This window comes from Bos taurus, chromosome 6 (assembly GCF_002263795.3).
Source record: "Bos taurus isolate L1 Dominette 01449 registration number 42190680 breed Hereford chromosome 6, ARS-UCD2.0, whole genome shotgun sequence".
NCBI lineage: Eukaryota > Metazoa > Chordata > Mammalia > Artiodactyla > Bovidae > Bos > Bos taurus.
The window spans coordinates 44,730,699-44,758,193 of NC_037333.1; the positions used below are offsets into that span (position 1 = coordinate 44,730,699).

A 27,495-nucleotide genomic window follows, 5' to 3' on the forward strand; every position below is an offset into this window, starting at 1 on the left:
AACACAAGTTTTATTTTAAAGTACACTTTATTTCAGAGATGAACAAAAATAATACAATTCAAGTACTGGAACAAATCACAATCATGCACTTAATGTTTTACCTCTAAAGAAAAATAAAACACATTTTAGGAGACCCATCTCATAGCTTGTAACAGCCTTCTATAATTTAAATATAAAAATTGTTTTGCACATAAAGTTATTATGTACTCACATCTTAAGTCTTCCCAAATACCAGATCTAGCAGTAGGCTAGATTCATGGATTTAAAAGCTATAAGGGATTTAGAAACCATTTAACTCAACTTACTCATTTCAAAGATAAGGGAGCCAAAGTTTAGGAAGATTAAGTGGCTTCCCCAAGGTCACACAGCAATTTAAAGCAGAGTTCAGTGCAAATAGTTTTCATTTCTGTTTTAGAATCCACAACAAGTTGTCTGCATTCTACCTACAGAAATATAAAACTTCAGCCACTATAAAATCATCAATTCACATGCTGGTCCACAGAAGTCTAGACTTCATATCTAAGCAGCTACTAAAACAAAACTTTACTTAAATAAATAACATCCTAAGGATAGCTAATTTTCCATTATCAAATTCTCTAGATTCAACCCTATTTTTGCTTTTAAACAACTACAATGCAAGTTTGTGTTGTTTTTCTATGAATACAACCATCTTGCTTCCTAAGAACATAATGTAGTCCAAATCATAACACCTTTTGGAAAAAGTTTCCAGTTTTTCAATATATCAATCTTTCCATAAGTTTGGTTATCAGATTTTTGGTTAATAGTTTGCAAATTAACAGACTTGACAGATTTATGCCAGTTAAAAGTCTATTTCTGCTATATGACCTTATTATGAATCCCTTTACCTGAGTTTCTTTAGAATTATTTAAGCAGTTTAATTACAGTCCAATACTGTTCATTTCATACAACAGACTGAGGTCATTCAAAAATAACTTTAAATTCTCAAATTTGACTTGTCCTAATCAGGAAGCCAAATACTAAAATGCCAATTTAAAGTTTCTTCTCATCTATACTCAGTGATGTCTGTATTCCTGTACTTTGATTCATGGTAATTATTTATAGGTATTCCACTCATGTACATACAACAAACATTCCTGAAGCACCTTGTATGCTCCAGGGATTATTGCCCGCATTTCATATGTTATCCCATTTAATCCTGAAAACAATTGTAGGTAATCATATCCCCATTTTAAAGAACGGGGGCATAAAATGCAACACTTCCACTTCTTGAGTGTATACTTTTCAGAATTCACAGCAGGGACTCAAACAGGATATGTATACCCATGTTCTTAGCAGCATTATTCACCATAGCCAAAAGGCGGAAGCAATCCAAGTGTCCACCAGTAAATGAATAAACAAAATGAGATATATATATACATGCAATATGCACTCAGGCACGTGCGCACACACACACACACACACAATGGGAGTCTTAAAAGAAGAAGGAAATTCTGGTACGTGCTATAACATGGATGAACCTTAAAGATATTATGCTAAGTCAAATAAGCCAGTCACGAAAGGACAAATAGTCTATAATTCTACCTATATGAAGGACAAATTCATAGACAGAAAGTAGACCTGGGGTGGAGGGCAGGGGAGAGTTATTGTTTAATAGGTAGAGTTTCAGTTTAAGAGGATGAAAAAGTTCTGTAGAGAGATGACAGTGATGGTTCAAACATGATGAATGTACTTAATATCAAGAAACTATATATTTAAAATCAGTTAAAATAATAAATTTTGTTATGTATGTTTTACCACAATTAAAAAAAAGGAATAGGAACAGGTTTATTTGGTAGCTCAGATGGTAAAGAGTCTGCCTGCAGTGCAGGAGATCCAGGTTCAATCCCTGGGTCGGGAAGATCCCCTGGAGAAGGAAACAGCAACCCACTCCAGTATTCTTGCTTGGAAAATCCCATGGATGGAGGAACCTGGCAGGCTAGAGTCCATGGCGTCACAGAGACAGACACGACTGAGTAACTTCACTTTAGTTTCTTTTTCACTTATTTGCCTCTATATAAAATGTTTGAATTTTCTGTGGTATTGAAGACATACATGCTGCTTCTCTTTTTTTACCTGCAGTGATCATGGATTTAAAGCAAGACTTCTGGTCTATTCGTGGCCATATAATATACTTTGCCTTTGGTCTTCTGTGTCGCAATGTTAAGAAACACAGGGTTAGACTCATACCAGTTGCCATTGGAACTACAAAGCAGCTGGTCACTGTATGGACACCTACAAATAAGAAGAAAAACAGAAATTAGTTATTCCATTGAAAAACTAGCATCCTTCTTAAAGAAATTATATACTTCTATCAAATAAAAGAGTTATAGACTTAATACTTCTTCTGTATTCCTGCTCAGGAAGCTCACTGCTAAATTCATCCTTCAGGCTTATGGCTCTTATTTTCCATCTTATTCTAAAGGTTTTATATACATCTTTTCAAAAGCCATTTATACTCCTTTTGGAAAGAAGCATTAATAAAAGAAATTAGGCAAAGGTTTGTGTGACTGGTCAGCCAAAAGTATTATGATTAACACAGTACATACCAGCCAATTTTATGATGTCCAGGACCAAAGAATTGGTAATTTTGTTCAAAAGGCTAGAACCTGCAGCTTTGGGTTGCACAGCAGAAATATCACCTGATCGTCCAATTCCATGAATGAACCTAAGCAAAAAATGGGCCAACAACTGGACAAAAATGTTCAGTGTTAAGTAATCCACTGTATAAGTATACAAATACAAATAACCAAATAAACACTATATTTGACTATTAATAATGTGGAAATATCTAGTTAAAACAAATTCATCAATTATGCTGTGGTTGCCAGTCTTCAAAGATGGCCACTATTGATTTCTTTTCTCTCTATGCCCATATGCCACTGCCACACCAAGAGATGGAGTCTAATTCCCCAGATTGAATCTGGGCTGGCCTCAGTGATTTGTTTGGTCTGGATGAATCAAGCAGACATGATGGTGTGGAACTTCTGAGCTAGGTCATAACAAGTCTTAAAGCTTCTACCTGGCCTCTTGAAGGGTTTGCTCAAGGGGAGGCTGGGGAGAGGAGGAGAGGGTTTCTCTCTTCAAATCCAGTTGCCATGCTGGTGGAAACCCAAGTCAGGCCACTTGGAGAGGCCATCTCAATTCCCAGCCATCTAAGTGACTGAACTTGGATAAACTGCCCAGTTGAACCTTCAGAAGACTAAACTCTCAGCTGGACCGTATACGTGAGAGACCTGAAGCAGTAATTACCTGCGGAGTCCAGGTAACCTGTAGAACTGTGAGAGACAACCATAAGTGACTGCTTTAAGCCACTATGTTTTGAGGTGGTTTGTTATACAGCAATGGAAAACCAGAATATATGCAATACTAACTTATCTTCTTTCTTTCCATTTCCCTAATCAGAGCAGTGAGCTAAGTTGCAACAGAGATGAACTGATGTTTCAAACATTGCCTTAAGTTTAGAAGAATTATATGCTCCTTAGCATAAAATTAGTGTACAAACCATTCATTTTAAATTTGATTTATTTATCATTTATAGTTGCCTAGATTAGAAACTCTGCACATAGGAATTATCACAGAACACTAGTGTCATACTCCATTACCTCTGCAACCTCAGGTACAAAGCTTTTTTTTTTTTTAACATATATTATCAACCGTGTTATCAGCTTATTTTTAACCATGAATTTTTCATCTAGCTCATACATTCGTTATCATTAGCTTTGACAATAGTTTGGGCTGAAATAAAATTCTACTATCCTGAGGAAAATTTCATCATGATTTAAAATCATGGAACACATGAGTTTTAAAGAGTTTACCTATTTTTCAAGGAAAAGTTGGAGAACAGAGAAATCATATTTCAAACCACTGACAACTAAATCATTGTCAGAATTGATGGAATAATGTTTCTGAAATAATACAAAAGAAAAAAGTGATTTACTGACCTGAAATTAAATATAATATACCTTTCCTACACCTACTGCAACAAAGCAGGATACTCATATAATGGGATTCAATTTAGATGTGAGTGAATGATGGAAAGTTCTATCCATATAGCATTCTATTAAAAAAATTTGCAATGTTAGAAAAGAAACATGGAAAATTATAAACAACCCTAACACTTTTAAAACTCTTATAACCAAATAGGTTAGGTTAAACACTGTTAACACAACATACAGCCAGTATTTTTAACAACCCAGACCTGACAGGATAACCACCACATACTAGAACTTTTACCCTACTGTCTTAAAAAACACCTATTCAGATAAATTGTTTCCGTCTCCCTGTTGCAGCTAGTTCACATGTCCATTTAAACAAGAAGTAGGTTACAAAGGAACATTTTATAATTTAATATTATTAATACTGCCACCATGGTTTTTAACAAAGAAAAAAGAAATGCTTTGTACTTAAAAAAAAAACATACCTGTAATGTCGCCGAGCAACTAATGCAGATGCCACTCTTCCTTCCCTTTCTCCCACACCACAATTGCCCAGGAAATTGTTGCTGTCCATAATTGCAAGTTCATGTAAAAAGAGTTCAAGTGTACTTTCATCCCAACCATCCTCTGGACACTTGCCCTTAAAAAAGGAGGGAAAAAAAAGCTTATGACTATATTAAAAAAAACATCATTCCCTAGAACTCTACTTCAACGGACTTCAAAACTTTTCCATGCAAATTCTGCCATGCTCCTTGCTTTCTAAAATTCAGACATGAATTCAACACTATGAAGAAACCCTCAGGAGGCAAAATGTTTGTTACAATCCATTACAATTATCTACAGACTCGTCCAAGAAGTGATGATAAATGCATACAATGAGATTTACTCAGGTTTAAAGCTGTAACAAAAGTAACTGAAGACAAATAAACCTTATCTTCCACTAGGATTTTTCAAACCAGGGTGTTAAAACTGGGGTTGCCAAACCGTACTGAGATTAAAATTCAGGATGCTGGCAAGAACCAGGAGAACTGTGAAGTTCCTTAGCAACACTTGCTGTGAGTTAGCATGTTGTTCAGTCACTAACGGGTCCGACTCTTTTGAGACCCCAAGGACTGCAGCACTCCAGGCTCCTCGGTCCTCGACTATCTTCCAGACTTTGCTCAAATTCCTGTCCATCCCGGGGTGTTACCTAACCATCTCATACTCTGTCGCCCCCTTCTCCTTTTGCCTTCAATCGTTCCCAGCTTCGCGGTCTTTTCCAATGAGTCGGCTCCCTGCATCAGGTGGCCAAAGCATTGGGGTTTCAGCATCAGTCCTTTCAGTGAATATTCAGGGTTGATTTCCTTTAGGATTGACTGATTTTAAGTGCCTTGTTTTGTCGCTAAGTCCTGTCTGACTCTTTGAGACCCCACGGACTGTAGTCCGCCAGGCTCCTTTGTCCATGGAGCCTGGACTGTCCAGGCTAGAAAATTGGGAGTGGGTTGCCATTTCCTTCCTCAGGAGGTCTTCCCGACCCAGGAATGGAACCCACGTCTCCCGCATTGGCGGGCGGATTCTTTGTCACCAGGTAAGTCCTTCCAGTTAATAAACCTAAGTTTATTTAAACATCACGTGTTTCCTGGGAGTAGTGAAAGTTGGAAGAGGCGAACTTTGCCCTACCCGCAAACAAAAAACTAAATCATGTGGCCCCTCCCCCTCGCTTCTCCAACCCGAAGTTAGGGAAAAAAAAAAAAGGAGGGGGGGTCTCAAAATCCCGAAAACCTCGTATCCCCTAAAAACGCTGGGTTTTGCGGCACTGGCGAAGCTGAGAAGGACCTGAGCGGTGCAAGCCGGTACAGGGCAATGCCAATCTGCGACAGGGTCTGGGGACAGGGTTCAGACAGCAAATACGAGCGGGTGGGGCATGTCCTGGAACTAACAGGGGCGCTGGGCGGAGCCGGAGCCTGGGGGGCGCGGCGGTTGGGGAGGGACCCCAGAGCCCAGTACCTTCTCCAGAAGTAGCCGCATGAGGTGCTCGTGCGAGCGGCGGGCCTCACAGCCCTGCCGCACGTAAGCCGGCGACACCAGCCGCTCGCCCGCCGCGAAGAACTCGCGGTTCATGTCCGTAGTGGCGACAGCTGTCGGAGACCGGAGAACAACTGACACACAACAAATACACCCCGGAACCAGGAGACGACTCACCTCCTGGACGGTACGGGAAGGCCTTGGGACAAAAACCTCCGTCTCGCTCTCGCACATGCGCGAACCGCTCCTAATAGTGTGCCTGAAGACGAAGCATTTGCGCCTGCGCAAGGGTGTAGGTCGTTTGGCAGGCTTCAACCAGTACAGGAAATTAGCCCTGCCCATAGATATTAAGGAACGACTTTGCACCTGAGAGCAGCGGCTGAGGAGAGTCAGGGCCAAGTGAGTGTCTTCCCTGAAGAAAAAATTTCCTAGGTTACGCTGTATTCCAGTCCTGTTGAATGGTGAGATATCTGAGTCTGCTCTTCAGTCTTACTCAGGCCATGTTTCTCAGATTCCAGATCCGTTCATCCCTTCCTTCATAGATCTCAACATTGACAGTTGTCTGGAAACCCCATTTGAAATAGCAATGCCCCCACTCCTTTTCTCCTTTGCACCACAAAATTTTTGGCCATAACACTTATCATCCACCTCCTGATGAGACGTTTATAACAAACATACACATACACACACGTACACCCAAAAGAATGTAAACCCTCTAAAGGGCAGGGCCTTGGTATTTGCTGTGGTACTCCCCAAATGCCTGGGAAAGTGCCCAGAATATAGTAGGGGCTCAAATTTTTTTTTTTTTAAATATTGAATTAATGAGTTACTTTTGACTTTTCAACAACCTAGCACTAGGTGCTTGAGATGGAGATGAAAAGGCAGGATCCCTCCCATTGATTTCCTTGCAGTCTTCACTCTAGGTGAGCCTACAATAATTCTTGAAATTACTCTTTTCTAGTGGTATGCTGGGGCCCATTTACAATAGTTCATATTCTCTTTCAAGAGGTGATTATCAAATGTTCAATAATTTTGTGAGTTGGTTTTTAAATACAGTGGCTCTTAATTGTAAGTTTACAATTAAGCCAATTGTCTTAAAAGCAAAATATGCTAAACACTCAAACTTGTAATTTCCCAATTATTTTTCTACATTTTACTATTATCTGTGATCTTGAGATTATTTACATCTGCTGTACTGTATGGTGGAAACAGGATATAATGGCACCTTACTTCACATCTCTTTCCAACTACCTGTTTAGTGGCATCCTACTGGTAAATTAAAACTGGCCAGGGTGGGAGTATTTACACCATGGAAATCCACTGAAATCAGTAATCTTTACAAATCAGACCCTTCGCTCCCAATCCCCTACACCCACCACACCCCACTCCCCTGGGACTCATTGTTTAACAGGTAACCTGGTGGCTCAGACAGTAAAGAATCTTTCTGCAATGCAGGAGAGCTAGGTTTGATCCTTTGGTTGGAGAGATCCCCTGGAGAAGGAAATGGCAACCCACTCCACTGTTCTTGCCTGGAGAATTCTATAGACAGAGAAGCCTGGTAAACTACAGTCCATGGGGTCCCAAAGGACACAACTGAATGACTAAAGCTTTCACACTCAACCACTGTTCCTACTGTGTATTCCCAAACCATCCTGCCATTTATCAGCCATGATACTTGCCAGATTGCATTTCAGTTGATAATTTTCTGTCTTCCTCAGCTAGACTGTGAGCTCCTTATTGATGAGGGTTATGTTTGACACTTGTGTTCAAAGCACAGCACTGAACATCTATATGATAAATGTTCAACAGCTTCCCCTTGCCAACAGTCTCCAATCAGAGCACACCTGAACCCTTCCCCTTTTCTAACATAAAGCTTTTCCACTCCCCTGCCTGCCTTTGAGTCTGCCAAATGCAAGTGATGATGACTAAATCTCTTACACTAGCAAGTTCTTCTAGAACTTGCTAGTTCTGAAGTTTCTGTTATTTGGATGGTTTTCATTCATTTCCATAGTTTTCCTGGAGACTCCACTGAGACACGATCTGAACTGTCCATCACCATGGACCCCAGCCTTCAGCCGGATGAGGTTCTCACAGATACCCCAATGCCCCCCTGCTTCTGGCTGTCAAGTCTGTGTCAACATGGTAAGTTAGTGCCAAATCTGGGCTCCACTGTTTTTGTGTTGAGTTATTCAACTATTTATTATAAGTTTGTTACCCAGGTTTTGTTATTAGTTCCCATATATTTGACATCCTTGGAATCAGACCATTCCTTTCCATGCTTTTTGGTTCTCTTTAATACTTCTATTTTGTATTGTGCTGTTTGAAAGTGTTGTCATAGGAAGAAGAATCATAAGGTAGAACACAGGCACAGGTCCTCTAAACTGTTGTTCCAACCAGTGTCACAGACTGATGAGTATTGATCTAATGAGGGCTGTTCTTACCAGACCAGCATCCACTTGGACAAATTTTGTCATGAGTCACCAGTGAAACTGGATGAGATTCAACTTTCATCTTGATTTTTGTTCTGAGAGTTTGCCTTTGATCTAGAGGGCGTTCACTCAAATTCACTCACCTGCCAAGGGTGGAAAATTTGTTGGGTCTATGTTCAGAGTGGTCTTGAAACACAAAGAGACCAAACATCTCTTTTAACCAACTATTGCCAGCTCTCCTGAGGTCGTCTAAGCTTAGAATCTCTTTTCCTCCAGGAAAAATGGCTGCTGCTTATATACGGATGGTCAGCCTCATCAATTCCCGGTAGACAGGGATGCTACTATTACTAAATTAAACCCTGTCATTTTTGTTCAACTATCTGTATTTACTCACCTCAAGTGCTCAAAGATAAGTCAGTATATTGAAAGTGTTTTCCTTTTTCAGAAAGGTTCTCTGAAAAAGGAAAAAAGTTCTTCAATAGCTTCATTTACTGGCATTTCTAAATACAAAAATCCCTTTTGTCTATATGTGCATAAGTAATCTGGACAAACCCTTGGGGTTTTAATTCAACTTCATGGGAACCATCAAAAATCTATTGCTAGACCTTTGACCTCATTGGAAAGATTTATCCCCCATAGTAGTATCTGTTGCTTAAAAAAATAAGTAATTGTTGATGTTTTTACTGAACTAGCTCTAGGATCCTCATTTGACCTCATAGTTCCTCATATAGGACAGACATTAATGCTGGCTGAGAACATGCAACACTTTTCAGCCAGCTGATTAACCTCCTGTGACATTATTACTCTTGTACTCTCACATTACTAACTAATCACCACTCCAACACTGAATTTTGCCACTCTGCCAGAGGAAGGTGAACAGCACAATTGTCTTGCCTTTGTTAGGGGATGTTCTGTACATGACTCAAATGTATTAGAGAATGCCACTGAGAACTGAGGTCTAATATTATTTGTTGATGGCTCATACCTCAAAACTGAATCTGGAGGTTATCAAGCAGGATATACTATCACTAACTTAATCTCTCCTTTGGAAATCAGTCCTCTTCCTGAGGTAAAAATCAGCCCAAATGGCAGAACTTTATTGCACTTAATAGAGCTAGTCAATTAACCGAAGACCAAACATACTTGAATGTAAGCTTTTGAAGTAGTACCTGACTTTGAGCACAGTGCTAGAAGTCTCATTTTAAAAATGGACAAGTTGGTAAACTTTAGATGCATTCCTACTTCTTAGAGGGGCGACTGTTATGCAAATGGAGGCTCATGTAGGAAGAGGGCATGCATGTGTGCATGCTAAATCGCTTCAGTCCTGTCAGACTTTTTGCAAGCTTATGGACTATAGCCTGCCAGGCTCCTCTGCCCATGGGATTCTCCAGGCAAGAATACTGGAGTGGGTAACAATTCCCTTCTCCAGGGGCTCTTTCCCCATCTAGGATCCAACCCATGTCTCCTGCATTGCAGGCAGATTCCTTATATATTTACTTAAAACTGCATTGGTGATGTCTAGAAAGAAACCTCCTGGAAAACAGAAACTATGACTATTTATTCACCTACTTTTCTAGCAGTTAGTGTGGTGTCTGGCACAAGGTAAGCATTCACAGATTTGAATGAATAAATAATTAGAATGAGTCCCAGAGATTGCTTATCATTTGGTGGTTGCTGAATGAACCCAGATATGAAGAGAGGTGAGAGAGCCAGAGACAAATCAGTGACACCTCATGAGATGAGGGTATTTCAAATTAAGGAGATATTTTCCAAAGACAGATGCAAATAAACAAATAATGACCATATCACTTTGTCATTCCTTTCACATGTGTTCTAAATGTTCAGGGTAGGGGGAAATGACAAGTCTCACAAAGCATGGCAGGATATGGCTGTCGTCAACCTCATTAATGAGACCTCTTAAGCAATTTGAAGCAAAATACCTTTCACACCAATGTCAAGCTTCAAAGAGGAGTCAGAAGTAGGAAGTAAGGGAGTGGTAGAATCAGTAACTAGGTTTCTCAGAGAAGTCTCCTGTGATTAGAACAAGAAAAAAGAAATATAGTAATTGCATTTTGCTAAGACTCAGAATTCAGAGATCCTGGTCTTGCCTTCATCTGTATTTCAGATGGAGAGAGATGAAATAAAAGTAGATGTGGATGTAGCAGAAGGGAAATGAAGACCTTCCTTGGGATGAGTAAAGCAATTCTTTCTCCAGAAGGAGGAGAGGTGGGTAGAGAAAGCTTCTTCCAAGCAGGAAAACTGAGATTATTGCAATAACTTCAAAAGCAGGGACCAAGAAGAAAGCTGTGGGAGACTTCTCAGGAGTCTGTGAACTGGCCCAGAGCCTGAGGCTTGCTGCATTTAACAGAGAGTGAAGAGGCCCTTCGCTCAGAGGCCCTTGGCTCAGAGTGATGGTGGGTGGGGGAGCAGTGATAAAGAACTGGGTGGCTGGTGGTCAAGTAGCAGTGAGAAAGTAGCCTCTGGAATCAGGCAGATGGAACTCAGAGGCTGGCTCCTCCTCTTCCTCCAGCATGTGTGTGTTAGTCACTCAGTTGTGTCCGACTCTTTGTGACCCCATGGACTGTAGTCCACCAGGCTTCTCTGTCCATTGGATTCTACAGGAAAGAATAACTAGAGTGGATTGCTGTTCCCGTCTCCAGAGGATCTTCCCTACCCAGGAATCGAACCCTGCTCTCCTGCATTGCAGGCAGATTCTTTACCATTTGAGCTATAGGGAAGTCAGCACCAGCATAAACTTGTGCAATTTACCTGTCTGTCTAGAAAGACCCCAGCTCTCTCCTCTATGAAAGGATCCTAATAATAGTGCAGGGAAGGAATGACAGGTGTAAAGAACTCAGCCCAGTACTTGCACTGATGGAGCACTCAGCAAGTGGGAGACCTTGGTTTCTGCTGTTGCAGCCATTTGTGGCCATGGCAGTGAGTGTGTCACTTGACCCTGAGTGTGGAGAGTGTGGACTGTCTCGCTCAGCCTACTTCTCATTGGTCTTACTAGAAGTGAAAGTGTTCGTCGCTCAGCATTGTCCAGTTCTTTGTAACCTCATGGACTGTAGCACGCCAGGCTCCTCTGTCCATGGAATTCTCCAGGCAAGAATACTGGAGTGGGTTGCCATTCATTTCTCCACTGTATCTTCCCAACCCAAGTCTCCTGCATTGCAGGCAGATTCTTTACTGTCTGAGCCACCAGGGAAGCCCCCTTACTAAAAACTGGACAATTACAAACTACATTCTCTGGACTCCCAACTAGCATTATAGAAACAAATTAAGTTTAGCTAATTAGATGTACTTCCATGAGACTTAGAAGGTGGAAGACATTTCCTGCTTTTTTTCTGACTGTTAATTGTCACTGGCAAACAAGGCAGTAGAGACATGGAATTTTTTGTCCTGGGATCCAGAGGTGGTATGGCCTCCTGATACCAGGAACACAGTCTCAGCTCTGGGTTCTTGACATAAGCAGCCTTAGCAGTAGCCACAGAGGTGGTAGTTCCCCTGGTAGGTCAGTTCTGTAGTATTCTAGAATGCATTTCCAGAGGCCCAGTCTAGAGTCCATATCCCTTGACCCCTCAATGATTTTGTAAACACCTTATTCCCTACATTAAGTCCCTTCACAGTTAAATACCTAGAGCCATGTCCACTGCCAGCACTCAATCCTACTACACTAGGTGTTTGGATTTATTTCTTTCACAATCTCAGTTGTCACATTTTTCACATGTGAAGAAAAACAGTGTTTTTAAAACATCATTCACTTTACCTGGTAACATTATCCTCCCTGAGTTATTCATACCTCCTGGAAGATTGACCAATTACCCCATCCCTGTGTAACTAAGTCTGAGGCATTGTCATCTCCTGGTGACAGCTGCCCAAATTGCTACTGTGATGCTGGGGAGGGAGTAATCAGAGTTAGAAGAATCAGAATAGAGCAGACTTCACAATCCCAAACCAAGAAAGGGGAGCCCAATCAATACTGATGTCCTTATGGAATATTGAAAGTGTGGTTGTTGACAAAGAAGAATTTCCCCAGTACTGCTCAAAAGAGATGGAGTACTAATGACTCAATATGAGTCTTTCTGTCAGCTTGGCAGATTTAGCCTTTTCATCAAGAATGACTCACCATGCCTCATCAGTGACTGTATTGCTTTAAAATAACCACTCCCTTTGCAATGGACTCAAATCTTCTTCAGAAGGAAGGAAGGAAGTAAATACACTCTGCAACCTTTTCATCTTGGTTTCCCTGTTGATAAAAGACCATGCTACCCATCTGACACCTGTGCTGGTGTGGTTGTAACTTCTCTATCTCCCTAGACACTAATGAGTTAGCATTCTAGCTTTTTTTCAGCTTTTTGTGAAGCTGGAATCATTTTATCAATGATTCAGTTTTCCAGAGTCTGAAAACTTTGTACAGAGAAGTGAGAATATCTTGTGAACCTACTGATCTGAATCAAACCTCTGAGCTCATCTCTATGAGAAGCCCTAAAAAGCGTGACTTGCATTCCAAAGTGGACAAATATACTCTTTGTTCAGTTCCTAATTACCTGCATATGGAATATTCAACACCATTTATTTTCATTCCATTAGGAAACTAATTGAAAAGGCTGCTGCAGTTGCTGCTAAGTCGCTTCAGTCATGTCCGACTCTGTGCGACCCCATGGATAGTAGCCTACCAGACTCCTCTGACCATAGAATTCTCTAGGCAAGAGTACTGGAGTGGGTTGCCATTTCCTTCTCCAAATTAAAAGGCTAGGCTCTTGAGTTCAAGAGATATGGATTCAAATCCTGATCTTAGGCTTCCTGGCTCTGTGATCAAGTTACTTTACTTCTCTGTTTTTTATTTTCCTATTTTTTGGGGCTCCAAAATCACTGCAGATGGTTACTGAAGCCATGAAATTAAAAGACGCTTACTCCCTGGAAGAAAAGTTATGACCAACCTAGATAGCATATTCAAAAGCAGAGACATTACTTTACCAACAAAGGTCTCTCTAGTCAAGGCTATGGTTTTTCCAGTGGTCATGTATGGATGTGAGAGTTGGACTGTGAAGAAGGCTGAGCGCCGAAGAATTGATGCTTTTGAACTGTGGTGTTAGAGAAGACTCTTGAGAGTCCCTTGGACTGCAAGGAGATCCAACCAGTCCATTCTGAAGGAGATCAGCCCTGGGATTTCTTTGGAAGGAATGATGCTAAAGCTGAAACTCCAGTACTTTGGCCACCTCATGCGAAGAGTTGACTCATTGGAAAAGACTCTGATGCTGGGAGGGATTGGGGGCAAGAGGAGAAGGGGACGACAGAGGATGAGATTGCTGGATGGCATCACTGACTTGATGGATGTGAGTCTGAGTGAACTCCGGGAGTTTGTGATGGACAGGGAGGCCTGGCATGCTAAAATTCATGGGGTCGCAAAGAGTCAGACATGACTGAACGACTGAACTGAACTGAACTGAACTGAACAGAACTGAACTGAATGTGTAAAAGGAAGCAGTAAGAATACCTACTTTTAATGCAGATGGCCAATAAGTGCATGAAAAGATGTTCAACATCACTAATCATTAGAGAAAGGCAAATCAATGCCACCATGCCATACCATCTAACAATTGTCAGGATGGCTATTGTCAAAAAGAACACAAATAATAAATAATGACAAGGATGTTCAGAGAAGGGAACCTTCCTGCATTGTTGGTAGGCATGTAAATTGATGCAGTCACTATGGGGAAAATGCTATGGAAGTTTCTCAAAAAAAACTAAAAGTAGAACTACTGTGTGTGTGTGTGTGTGTGTGTGTGTGTGTGTGTGTGAGTCACTCAATCATGTCTGACTTTTTGCAACCCCAGGGACTGTAGCCCACCAGACTCCTCTGTCCATGAAATTCTCCAGGCAAGAATACTGGAGTGGGTAGCCATTCTCTTCTTCAGGGATCTTCCCAACCCAGTGATCAAACCTAGGTCTCCCACATTGCAGGCAGATTCTTTACTGTCTGAGCCACCAGGGAAGCCAGAACTACTGGATAACCCAGCAAATCCACTCCTAGGTGTATTTTTTTTTTAAAGAAACACTAATAGAAAGATACATGCACCTTAATATTCATAGCAGCATTATTTACAATTGCCAAGATATGGAAGCAACTTAAGTGTCCATCAACAGATTAATGGATAAAGAAGATGTGCTCTCTCTCTCTCTCTCTCTCTCTCTCTCTCCATATATATACACAATGGAATATTACCTCATCAGTTCAGTTCAGTTGCTCAGTCGTGTCTGACTCTTTGCGACCCCATGAATCGCAGCACGCCAGGCCTCCCTGTCCATCACCAACTCCCGGAGTTCACCCAAACTCATGTGCATCGAGTCGGTGATGCCATCCAGCCATCTCATCCTCTGTCGTCCCCTTCTCCTCCTGCCCCCAATCCCTCCCAGCATCAGGGTCTTTTCCAGTGTCAACTCTTCATATGAGGTGGTCGAAGTATTGGAGTTTCAGCTTCAGCATCAGTCCTTCCAATGAACACCCAGGGCTGATCTCCTTTAGGATGGACTGGTTGCATCTCCTTGCAGTCCAAGGGACTCTCAAGAGTCTTCTCCAACACCACAATTCAAAAGCATCAATTCTTCAGCACTCAGCTTTCTTCACAGTCCAACTCTCACATCCATACATGACCACTGGAAAAACCATAGCCTTGACTAGATGGACCTTTGTTGGCAAAGTAATATCTCTTCTTTTCAATATGCTATCTAGGTTGGTCATAATTTTCCTTCCAAGGAGTAAGCGTCTTTTAATTTCCTGGCTGCAATCACCATCTGCAGTGATTTTGGAGCCCCAGAAATAAAGTCTGACACTGTTTCCACTGTTTCCCCATCTATTTCCCATGAAGTGATGCGACCAGATGCCATGATCTTATGCAGCATGATCAATGCAAGGAAATAGAGGAAAACAACAGAATGAGGAAGACTAGAGATCCTTCAAGAAAATTACAGATACCAAGGGAACATTTCATGCAAAGATGAGCTCAATAAAGGACAGAAATGGTATGGATCTAACAGAAGCAGAAGATATTAAGAAGATGTGGCAAGAATACATAGAAGAACTGTACAAAAAAGATCTTCATGACCCAGATAATCACAATGGTGTGATCACTCACCTAGAGCCAGACATCCTGGAATGTGAAGTCAAGTGGGCCTTAGAAAGCATCACTACGAACAAAGCTAGTGGAGGTGATGGAATTCCGGTTGAGCTATTTCAAATCCTGAAAGATGATGCTGTGAAAGTGCTGCACTCAATATGCCAGCAAATTTGGAAAACTCAGCAGTGGCCACAGGACTGGAAAAGGTCAGTTTTCATTCCAATCCCTAAGAAAGGCAATGCCAAAGAATGCTCAAACTACCACACAATTGCACTTATCTCACACACTAGTAAAGTAATGTTCAAAATTCTCCAAGCCAGGCTTCAGCAATATGTGAACCGTGAACTTCCAGATGTTCCAGCTGGTTTTAGAAAAGGCAGAGGAACCAGAGATCAAATTGCCAACATCCGCTGGATCATGGAAAAAGCAAGAGAGTTCCAGAAAAACATCTGTTTCTGCTTTATTGACTATGCCAAAGCCTTTGACTGTGTGGATACAATAAACTGTGGAAAATTCTTCAAGAGATGGAATACCAGGCCACCTGACCTGCCTCTTGAGAAACTTATATGCAGGTCGGGAAGCAACAGTTAGAACTGGACATGGAACAACAGACTGGTTCCAAATAGGAAAAGGAGTACATCAAGGCTGTATATTGTCACCCTACTTATTTAATTTATATGCAATGTACATCATGAGAAATGCTGGGCTGGAAGAAGCACAAGCTGGAATCAAGATTGCTGGGAGAAAATAAGAATAACCTCAGATATCCAGATGATACCACCCTTATGGCAGAAAGTGAAGAGGAACTAAAAAAGCCTTTTGATATTACCTCATAACTCAGCCATAAAAAAGAATGAAATTTTTCCATTCCCAGTGACATGAATGGACTTCAAATTTAAATTATTTGCTGAATGTCACAGGAATGCAAAGATGAGCGAGCCATAATCAAAATCCTTTAGAAATATCTGATCTAATATATACAACCTGTGTATAAGTAACAATGAGTCTGAATGTCTGAATGAGCTGTGCTGTGTAATTCAAGATCCCATCCAACTTAGACAACAAGCTTAAGTAGGACATACTTTTTGAAAGTGGACCAGGTCTCTGTCCAGTGATAGGTAGAAGGAGTGTTCCAGGAGGAGGGCAGTAGAAGAGTAATAGTATGGAGATAAAAATAAGCCTGATGGGACTTTGGTAGGGAAGTGGACCTTAAAGGCCAACTCGAACTTCAGCAGTTGGATTGCAAAAGGAACCACAAATGCTTCCCCATCCAACATCCACAACTTACGTAATTGTATCCCACACTGACACTGGACTTGGTCATGCAGCTCTTTTTGACCAGTGGGATGGATGGCAGCAAATGTGATTCAGGTAGAGACTTGCTGCTGCTGCTGCTGCTGCTAAGTCGCTTCAGTCGTGTCCAACTCTGTGACCCCATAGACAACAGCCCACCAGGCTCCCTGTCTCTAGGATTCTCCAGGCAAGAGCATTGGAGTGGGTTGCCAGTTCCTTCTCCAATGCACGAAAATGAAAAGTGAAAGTGAAGCCGCTCAGTCGTGTCTGACTCTTAGTGACCCATGGACTGCAGCCTACCGGGCTCCTCTGTCCATGGGATTTTCCAGGCAAGAGTACCGGAGGTAGAGACGTGAGAAGAGCTGATATGTGTAGGCTGATCCACCCTGCTGCCACGTGAATAATCCTGCTTTAGCCAGTTGGATGGTGATGAGAAACACGTGGTCCAGTACTCTCCTTTGCCCAAGTCAACAGTCAGCACTGCCAGGGGAACAGCAGTCTAGCTCCCTGCAGCTGGCCATAGATCAAGAGCAAGCTCAGTCAACACCAGCGAGGGAATCACCCAGTGGGGCCGACGCCAGGGAACTGTTAGCATGTTAATGGTGGTTGTTTTAAGCCAATGCATTTTGGCGTGGCTTGTTAAACAGCATAAGCCTGCTGATAATGAGAATGAGAGATATTCAGAGGTGGGGGCAGGTGAGCAAATATGACATGCTATGCAGATAGATGTATGCTTTCAAAATTGTAGGCACATTGTAAATATTAGATTAAGCAAAATAATTGTTAATTTCAACAACATTCCCAGGTAATTCTTTTGCACTATTAAAGTTTGAGAAGCACTAACGTGTCCTAAAAATGCAAACTGAATCCACATTGACCACTAACCTAGTCTTTCCTTTCCTAGTCAGATAGTTTTACTTCTCTAGATGCTTTAGTATACCTGTCTTCCTGCCTGCTTCCTACTATAGCTTTAGTAAAAACAAAACACACACATCAACCCTCCCCCCTGCAAAACAACAACAAAAACCCACCATTATCCTTTGATATTATCAAGAAACTGTATGTATGTGTTTTATTTCCCCATCCAGGTTTTGTACTAATTAGGAAATAAGACAAAGGATAAAGCAGAAGGGAGATAAAATATTTTCTCTATCACTGATAAAGTCTAGGTTAAAGACGTGCCAAATGGGCTTCTCTGGTGACTCTGATCATAAAGAATCCACCTACAATGCAAAGGACATGGATTCGGTCCCTGGGTTGGAAAGATCCACTGGAGAAGGGAATGGCTACCCACTCCAGTATTCTTGCCTGGGGGATTCCATGGACAGAGAAGCCTTGCAGGCTACGAGAGTCCATGGGGTCGCAAAGAGTTGGACCAGACGAGCTACTAACCCCCACACAAACACAAATGGGATTCCCCTGCAGTATCCAGTATTAACCAGATGGAGGAGACCGGTAGGCTGCAGTCCATAGCATTGCAAAGAGTCAGACACAACTGAGCGACTTCCCTTTGACTTTTCACTTTCATGCATTGGAGAAGGAAATGGCAACCCACTCCAGTGTTCTTGCCTGGAGAATCCCAGGGACGGGGGAGCCTGGTGGGCTGCCATCTATGGGGTCACACAGAGTCGGACACGACTGAAGTGACTTAATGGCAGCCGTAGTAGTAACCGTAGTGAGTGCTGGCCCAGGGCAGTCTCCCCAAAGAGAAAGAGAAGGAAGTTCTAGCTAGGGGAGGGGGAAGAGTTAGTGAAGTGCTGGAGAGAGCCAGAAGAGTTGCTTGTGCGTAAAAGAAACTCTGGGAATGGGGACAGATATCAGTATGTGTGTGTGTGGTGGTAAGAGAAATAAGTTCTGTATAATGTTGTCATGGGCTTCGCTTGTGGCTCTGCTGCTGCTGCTAAGTCGCTTCAGTCGTGTCTGACTCTGTGCGACCCCAGAGACGACAGCCCACCAGGCTTCACCGTCCCTGGGATTCTCCAGGCAAAAACACTGGAGTGGGTTGCCGTTTCCTTCTCCAATGCATGAAAGTGAAAAGTGAAAGGGAAGTCGCTCAGTCATTCCCCACTCTTAGCGACCCCATGGACTGCAGTCTGCCAGGCTCCTCTGTCCATGGATTTTCCAGGCAAGAGTACTGGAGTGGGGTGCCATTGCCTTCTCTGTCCCTTGTGGCTCAGCTGGTAAAAAATCCGCCTGTAATGCAGGAGACCTGGGTTTGATCCATGGATTGGGAAGATCCCCTGGAGAACGTAAAGGCTACCCACTCCAGTATTCTGGCTTGGAGAATGCCATGGACTGTATAGTCCAGGGGATTGCAAAAAGTTGGACAAGACTGAGAGACTTTCATTTTCTGCCCCTACCACCACTTGGATAACAACAGAGAAAAGAAAGAAAAAAGAATGTTGTCATCCTAATTGCTTAGAAGTCACTTAAGAGCCAAATTCTTTAGAAATGATGTGTAATGATGATTGATTGATGGTGTAATCTTTTGCTAAAAGGAAATAATATTGTAATTTGTGATTTTGAAAAATTAGATGGAGTTTAGGCTGAATAGTAATGATAACAAAGAACATGTTTGAAAGTTTATGAACAGAATAATACCAAACTGAGGTGAATGAAAAGCAATGTAGATTTGAGGGAAGCAAGAATTTATTTATGAAGATTGATATTTGGCCCAGGAACGGAAAGACCCATCAATGACTTCCATGTGCCTTCCAACCCTATGACTTTGAGTTGCCCTAAGACACTGTACTATTACTATTAATAATGATCATGGTAACAATAGTTAAGCTTTTTGAGCACTTACTGTGGGCCTGGTACTGAACTATAAGAACAATATTTTATTTAAGCCTCATAACAAGACAATGAGGTCAGTATTTTTATTACCACTCTTCTCATTTTGTGGATGAGGAAATCAATACTTAGAAAGGTTAATGACTCATCTAAGGTCATATAACTAGTAAGTGATAGAGTGAGGATTCAAACCAGGGCACCAGTGTAATGGTCATCTATACTCATGATCTTCATTTTAACTAACTTTTTATTATTTCCATTTCAAGTGTAATACATTTTTGGTATATACCCCCCAAATTAGAAAATTCAGATTTTAAAAAAGAGAAGAAAATAAAAATCACCTATAGTTTTCCAGAGAAAGATAACCGTTTCTATTAAAATTGTTGTATATACTCATCCAGTCTCTCTTCTGTGCCCATATCTGCTACTTCTGTTGTTGTTTTACAAAAGAGGAAATATATTGTATATGTTTCATTACCTGCCTTTCATACTTTAACAATGCATTATAACATTTTCCATGTCATTCTAAAGCATGTTTTCTTCTGAAATACCATTTTAAATGTCGTATTTTATAATGTTATGAATTCATTATAATGTATTTAACCAATCTCCTATTACAGGTTATTTAGATTGTTAAAATATTTTCACTGTTATAAACAATTCTGTGGTGAACATTTTTATAGCATCATCTTTGCATTCATCCTTATTTCAGACATTATTTTTGCCTGCCCCAAAGCCATTTCTTCTCCTGGTGTTTGCTCCTAAGGAAACCTCAATTTTTAGAAGTTAGTAGAGAGATGTCCTTTGAACTAGACAACTTTCCTCAACCCCTGTTGTGATTTAGTGTGGCCACATGACTGAGTTCACGCATTCAATGGGGTGTAAGTGAAACAATCAGGCCTTTTCTAGTCAAATCTCAAAGAAGTAGCTGTGCTTGCCCCATTCTCTGTGTACCCATCCTCTAGAGAGGTACAGCTGCTGCTGTGCGTGGCCCCCAAGGGTAGCTATGTTAGGCAGGGTTTGATAGAGAAACAGAACTTATAGGATATATATAGAGAGAGGGAGAGAGAAAGAATTCTTTTGTAATCAGCCTTTTATTTTGTTTAGGACTTTAATGGAATCGATAAGGCCTGACCACATTAGGGATGACAATCTGCTTTTCTCAATGTACTGATTCAAATATCTCATCCAGAAACTCCCTCACAGATACACCCAGAGATAATGTTTAACCAAACCTCTGGGCACCCTCGACCCAGTGCAGCTGACACATAAAATTAACCATCAAAGTGACAGAGTCAGAAGATGAAAAGAGTGTAGGTACTTGATTGCCAGTTGAAGGAGAAATGCTCACAGAACAGAAGATCTTCCTTGAACTCTTCTTTTGGTAAAAAATAAACTCAATTATGTTGGAGTCATTATACGAATATTTCTGCTCTCCCATAATAAACGTTGCTGAAAAACCACACATTCAGCAAAATTATACATTCAAAATAATGCTTTTAGGAATATTATATTTATAGTCAGACCACTAAAAATGTATGCAAGTTTATAACGAGGGCATGAACAAAAACAGTCATTGGTGCCTTGGGAGACAACTTGGACAGTTTAGGCAGGAAGCTCAGCATGGTTGGAAGTTGCTCCAAGGCTATTAAAATGCTATTAAAAATAATTGTATGGAGTTATAGAGATGGAGAACAGATTAGCTATTGCTCAGGGTTAGAGACGTAGTGGACTTCCCAGGTGGCACAGTGGTAAAGAATCTGCCTACCAATGCAGGAGACCCAAGAGATGTGCTTTCAATCCATGGATCGGACAGATCCCCTGGAGGAGGAAATGGCAACCCACTCCAGTATTCTTGCCTGGACATTTCCACAGACAGAAGAGCCTGGCAGGCTACAGTCCATGAGGTCGCAAAGAGTCTGACACCAATGAGTGACTGAGCACGTACACACACAGAGATGGTGGGAGAGGAGGCTGGCTGTGGCTGTGAAGTAGTAGTACAAGGGAGCCTTGGGTGATGGAAGAGTTATGTAGCTTAGTGTCAGAAGTAGTTATGCTAATCTACATGTATGATAAATTTGCATAGATCTACACACACACACACACACACAGCACACACAGTGTGGGTAGAACTGGTCAAATTTGAAGAAGCTCCGTAGATCATACCAGCCACCAGTATCAGCTTCCTGGCTTTGATGCTGTACTACAGTTGTGCAAGATATTACCCGTGGGGAAGCTGGGTTCATCAGGGCATATTAAAGCTCCCTATACTTCTTTTTTTTTTAATTTCCAACAAATCTGTAATTATTTCACAATCAAAAGTTCTTTTTTAAAAAATGGGCAGAAATGTTCTCAGTGGTTGCAGAAACAATACAGATGGAAAGGAAGTTCTGAGCCTAGGGAGCTGCATCTGGGTCACCAGAGCAGAAGTGCAGACTGCCCTGAGCAGGGCGAGGAAGATACCTGTCTGGAAGGAAGCCCAAGATACTGTAATTATTTTCATTTTCTTAATGAATACCTGAAAGAGTTCTTGCCTATGTATCAGCCAAGGTGAGGCATTCTTCCATTCCCACCAAAGGTCATAATTCTACTCTTACTATTCAATGAGAGTAACTGATATGTAAATCAGTAACATATCAGAGTTACTGTTTTGGATTTGGCTTGTTTTCTTTGTTCCAGATCTATTTAGCCATTTAGAAAGACATATACTTGATTGCACATGGGACATTTTCAAAATATAAGCCATTAAATATTTAAGGGATGGGGGTTTTCTGCAAAGCTTTGAGTCATATGAATTGACCTGCCTTTTGTGAAGATGTCCAGATGTATTTCTGGAAATAGGCTTCTACAGACTGTTGATGTCCCAGCCCAGTGTGTAAAGGAATACATGAGGCTCAACCAAAACATAATTGGTGACTGTATCAGAGGTCCTAACCATCAGTGCATAGACGTCACCAGGGGCGTTTGCTTAACATGCTGGTTATCTGCTCTCCCATTCCCAGTTTTTGAATCCAATCCTTTGAGAGATAAGGTACAGGAATAGGCAACGTAACAAGCTCCCCAGGCATTGTGGCTGGTGCCTGTCTGAGGATCTCTCTTTGAAAAACAGACTTAAAACCTCAACAAGAAGGAGGCTGGTCCACTAGCTTTAAAGTATTTCGCCGAGTTCCTGCTGAAATAGTGCAATTTGGCTGAACAGTGAGCTGTGGAAGAGACGAGTAGAGGCGATGCTTCAAAGACATGCTGAGCAAAGTGAAAAGCAAGTTAAAGTACCATGACATTGCTTCCAATAGCCTGGGATTGACAGCAGCTGACAGTTGTGCTGGTACCAGTGTCACCTCTGAATACAAAGAACGTTGGGTATTTTGACTTATTTCAGCAGGGATAAAATGTTAGGGAGGAAAATATTCCCTTAACTAGTTTCCTCCTCTGAAGCATCAGTGTAGAATAATAATGTCTTAAATTCATGCATCAGCTTTCCAATCACTGACTTATTTGAAGCCATCACAAGAGAGATCTTAAATTATCTGCCCTTAGGCAAGTGGTACATTTCTCAAAATTCCTTGACTGGTAAAAAGAAAAAGAAAAAAAAAAGAAATGTACTTTTGAAAAACAAGTTCCCAAGTTCTTTATAGCTTAGAAATATTTCCTTCTTGGGATTTTAGGAGATGTCCAATCGAAGTAAAAGTGAATACAAACAGAGGCAGAGTTCTGGTTAGCAGTTGGTTAAGACATCAAGGACAATTCTCTGCCCATGGTACACTGAGTTACATTTGAATTTATAAAAATTATGAGATCAGTTTTTGCCAAACACTGTCCTAAACATTCACTGAAGTAAAATTTATTGCATAAAGTTAAGAAAACTATAATTATATCAATAAATGCCAGCAAAACTGACCAGAGACCCCAAACTGCATTTGCAGTACTCTGGCTTTGAAGCTTATTTCAGTTCAGTTCCGTTCAGTTGCTCAGTCATGTCCGACTCTTTGTGACCCCATGGACTGCAGCACACCAGGCTTCACTGTTTATCACCAACTTGCAGAGTTTACTCAGACTCCTGGTCCATCGAGTCAGTGATGCCATCCAACCATCTCATCCTCTGTCATCCCCTTCTCCTCTCGCCCTCAATCTTTCCCAGCATCAGGGTCTTTTCCAGTGAGTCAGTTCTTCACATTAGGTGGACCAAGTATTGACGTTTCAGCTTCAGCATCAGTCCTTCCAATGAATATTCAGGACTGATTTCCTTTAGGATTGACTGGTTTGATCTCCTTGCAGTCCACGGGACTCTCAAGAGCCACCAGGGAAGCCGAACCTTATTTATCATACCTAATTCTGTTCGGGGCTTCCCTGGTGGCTCGGTCAGTAAAGAATCCACCTGCAATGTGGGAGACCTGGGTTCGATCCCTGGGTTGAGAAGATCCCCTGGAGGAGGGGATGGAAACCCGCTCCAGCGTTCTTGTCTGGAGAATCCCCATGGACAGAGGAGCCTGGCGGGCTGCAGTCCTTGGGGTCACAAAAAGTCGGACACGTCCAGAAAGCAGGAATAGAAGGAACATACCTCAACATAATAAAAGCTATATATGACAAACCCACAGCAAACATTTCCTCAGTGGTGAAAAATTGAAAGCATTTCCTCTAAAGTCAGGAACAAGACAAGGGTGCCCACTTTCACCATTACTATTCAACATAGTTTTGGAAGTTTTGGCCACAGCAATCAGAGTAGAAAAAGAAATAAAAGGAATCCAAATTGGAAAAGAAGAAGTAAAACTCTCACTATTTGCAGATGACATGATCCTCTACATAGAAAACCCTAAAGACACCACCAGAAAATTACTAGAACTAATCAATGACTATAGTAAAGTTGCAGGATATAAAATCAACACACAGAAATCCCTTGCATTCCTATACACTAATAATGAGAAAACAGAAAGAGAAATTAAGGAAACAATTCCATTCACCATTGCAACGGAAAGAATAAAATACTTAGGAATATATCTACCTAAAGAAACTAAAGACCTATATATAGAAAACTATAAAACACTGGTGAAAGAAATCAAAGAGGACACTAATAGATGGAGAAATATACCATGTTCATGGATTGTAAGAATCAATATAGTGAAAATGAGTAGACTACCCAAAGCAATTTATAGATTCAATGCAATCCCTATCAAGCTACCAACAGTATTCTTCACGGAGCTAGAACAAATAATTTCACAATTTGTATGGAAATACAAAAAACCTCGAATAGCCAAAGCAATCTTGAGAAAGAAGAATGGAACTGGAGGAATCAACCTACCTGACTTCAGGCTCTACTACAAAGCCACAGTCATCAAGACAGTATGGTACTGGCGCAAAGACAGAAATATAGATCAATGGAACAAAATAGAAAGCCCAGAGATAAATCCACGCACATATGGACACCTTATCTTTGACAAAGGAGGCAAGAATATACAATGGATTAAAGACAATCTCTTTAACAAGTGGTGCTGGGAAATCTGGTCAACCACTTGTAAAAGAATGAAACTAGACCACTTTCTAACACCATACACAAAAATAAACTCAAAATGGATTAAAGATCTCAACATAAGACCAGAAACTATAAAACTCCTAGAGGAGAACATAGGCAAAACACTCTCCGACATACATCACAGCAGGATCCTCTATGACCCACCTCCCAGAATATTGGAAATAAAAGCAAAAATAAACAAATGGGACCTAATTAACCTTAAAAGCTTCTGCACATCAAAGGAAACTATTAGCAAGTTGAAAAGACAGCCTTCAGAATGGGAGAAAATAATAGCAAATGAAGCAACTGACAAACAACTAATCTCAAAAATATACAAGCAACTCCTACAGCTCAACTCCAGAAAAATAAACGACCCAATCAAAAAATGGGCCAAAGAACTAAATAGACATTTCTCCAAAGAAGACATACAGATGGCTAACAAACACATGAAAAGATGCTCAACATCACTCATTATCAGAGAAATGCAAATCAAAACCACTATGAGGTACCATTTCACACCAGTCAGAATGGCTGCGATCCAAAAGTCTACAAGTAATAAATGCTGGAGAGGGTGTGGAGAAAAGGGAACCCTCTTACACTGTTGGTGAGAATGCAAACTAGTACAGCCACTATGGAGAACAGTGTGGAGATTCCTTAAAAAACTGGAAATAGAACTGCCTTATGATCCGGCAATCCCACTGCTGGGCATACACACTGAGGAAACCAGAAGAGAAAGAGACACGTGTACCCCAAGGTTCATCGCAGCACTGTTTATAATAGCCAGGACATGGAAGCAACCTAGATGCCCATCAGCAGATGAATGGATAAGAAAGCAGTGGTACATATACACAATGGAGTATTACTCAGCCATTAAAAAGAATAAATTTGAATCAGTCCTAATGAGGTGGATGAAACTGGAGCCTATTATACAGAGTGAAGTAAGCCAGAAAGAAAAACACCAATACAGTATACTAATGCATATATATGGAATTTAGAAAAATGGTAACAATAACCCTGTATACGAGACAGCAAAAGCGACACTGATGTATAGAACAGTCTTATGGATTCTGTGGGAGAGGGAGAGGGTGGGAAGATTTGGGAGAATGGCATTGAAACATGTAAAATATCATGTATGAAATGAGATGCCAGTCCAGGTTCGATGCACGATACTGGATGCTTGGGGCTAGTGCACTGGGACGACCCAGAGGGATGGTATGGGGAGGGAGGAGGGAGGAGGGTTCAGGATGGGGAACACATGTATACCTGTGGCAGATTCATTTTGATATTTGGCAAAACTAATACAATTATGTAAAGTTTAAAAATAAAATAAAACTTAAAAAAAAAAACCTAATCATTCAAAACACGGACACGACTGAGCGACTAACACAGCACATTCTGTTCTACAAGTGAGATGACAGTTCTCCTGGTGATAATAAAAGCAGAATGCCTCTGACTGCAGCCTCTCTCACTCACTCTCTCTTTCCCACAAGGAATATTTCTTTTAAGACAATAAGTGCATATTTGTTTTAATTTAAAGGCTATCTCCTCTAGTTTCTTCATCATACGTCTTCTCAGACATGCAGTGAAGGATTTTCCTGCAAATACAAATCGCCATATGGGCCCTCTGACTTGTGCACAAAAGATTCTAGAAGTCTACAAATGGGGAGAATGTGTATTTCAGTAAAGACACCACCATTCATCCATGTACTCAGGCCAAGATGTCAGTGAGCCACCTTGATTCTCTTCCCACCCCTAGCCCCTCATCTGACACATCAGTGTCTTAGCTCTCCCTCTAGTAACAGCATACCACAGAGTGGGTGGCTTAAACAACAGAAATTTCTTTTTCACAATCTGGAGGAGGGAAATAAAAGATCGGAGTACCAGCCTGGTTGGTTAGGGTGATAACCCTCTTCCAGGCTTGCTGGAGGCTCAGTTCTTGCGGCTTTCTTACAGGGTGGTGAGAGGAAGTTCTTTTAAGGATACTGATCCTATCATGGAGGCTGTACTCTCATAACCTCATCTAAATCTAATTACCTCTCAAAGGCACCACCTTCTAATACCATCACACTGGGTGGTGGGGATTAGGGCTTCAACATATGAACCTTGTTGTGAGGGGGACAGAACCATTCAGTCCATAACAATCAGCAAGTCTTAAAGTTCCACCTTCAAAGTACACCCCCAGATCCAGCTACTTCTTACCACCCTCACACTTGTCTAAGTCAACATCATCCCGCTCCTAAATTATTGCAGGGCCTCTTCACTAGTCCCCAGCTTCCACTCTTCCCCTGACTACAGTCAGAGTGATCTTCTTAAAACATAAGTCATATTCTGTTGCTTTTCTGCTTAAAACCTTTTAAGGCTTCCCCTTGTGCTCAGACACCCTTCTGGGCCTC

At 41.3% G+C, this 27,495-nt stretch overlaps 2 protein-coding genes across 4 annotated transcripts in view; one reads left to right on the forward strand and one right to left on the reverse strand.

Moving 5' to 3' along the window:
* Positions 1-6,543, reverse strand: part of SEPSECS (Sep (O-phosphoserine) tRNA:Sec (selenocysteine) tRNA synthase) — a 39,283-nt gene extending 32,740 nt beyond the window's left edge. The window contains exons 1-4 of one of the 3 annotated variants that reach the window (XR_009494855.1): positions 6,138-6,543; positions 4,442-4,596; positions 2,568-2,686; positions 2,095-2,253 (exon numbers count right to left, since the gene is read on the reverse strand). Coding sequence is in view for 2 of the 3 variants with exons in the window: in XM_059887744.1 (XP_059743727.1) it covers positions 2,095-2,253; positions 2,568-2,686; positions 4,442-4,596; positions 6,138-6,302 (598 nt within the window). In the remaining variant the exon portion in view is untranslated. Of the gene's footprint in view, positions 1-2,094; positions 2,254-2,567; positions 2,687-4,441; positions 4,597-5,942; positions 6,097-6,137 lie in introns of those variants that run through there. The other 2 variants (XM_059887744.1, XM_002688175.6) reach the window with 2 other exon arrangements.
* Positions 6,544-7,977: 1,434 nt separating this feature from the next.
* The window catches only part of PI4K2B (phosphatidylinositol 4-kinase type 2 beta), a 102,987-nt gene continuing 83,469 nt past the window's right edge, over positions 7,978-27,495 (forward strand). Inside the window, exon 1 of the mRNA XM_059887517.1 lies at positions 7,978-8,102. Within this exon, the coding sequence (XP_059743500.1) occupies positions 8,018-8,102 (85 nt within the window). The 5' untranslated portion in view covers positions 7,978-8,017. The remainder of the gene's footprint in view (positions 8,103-27,495) is intronic.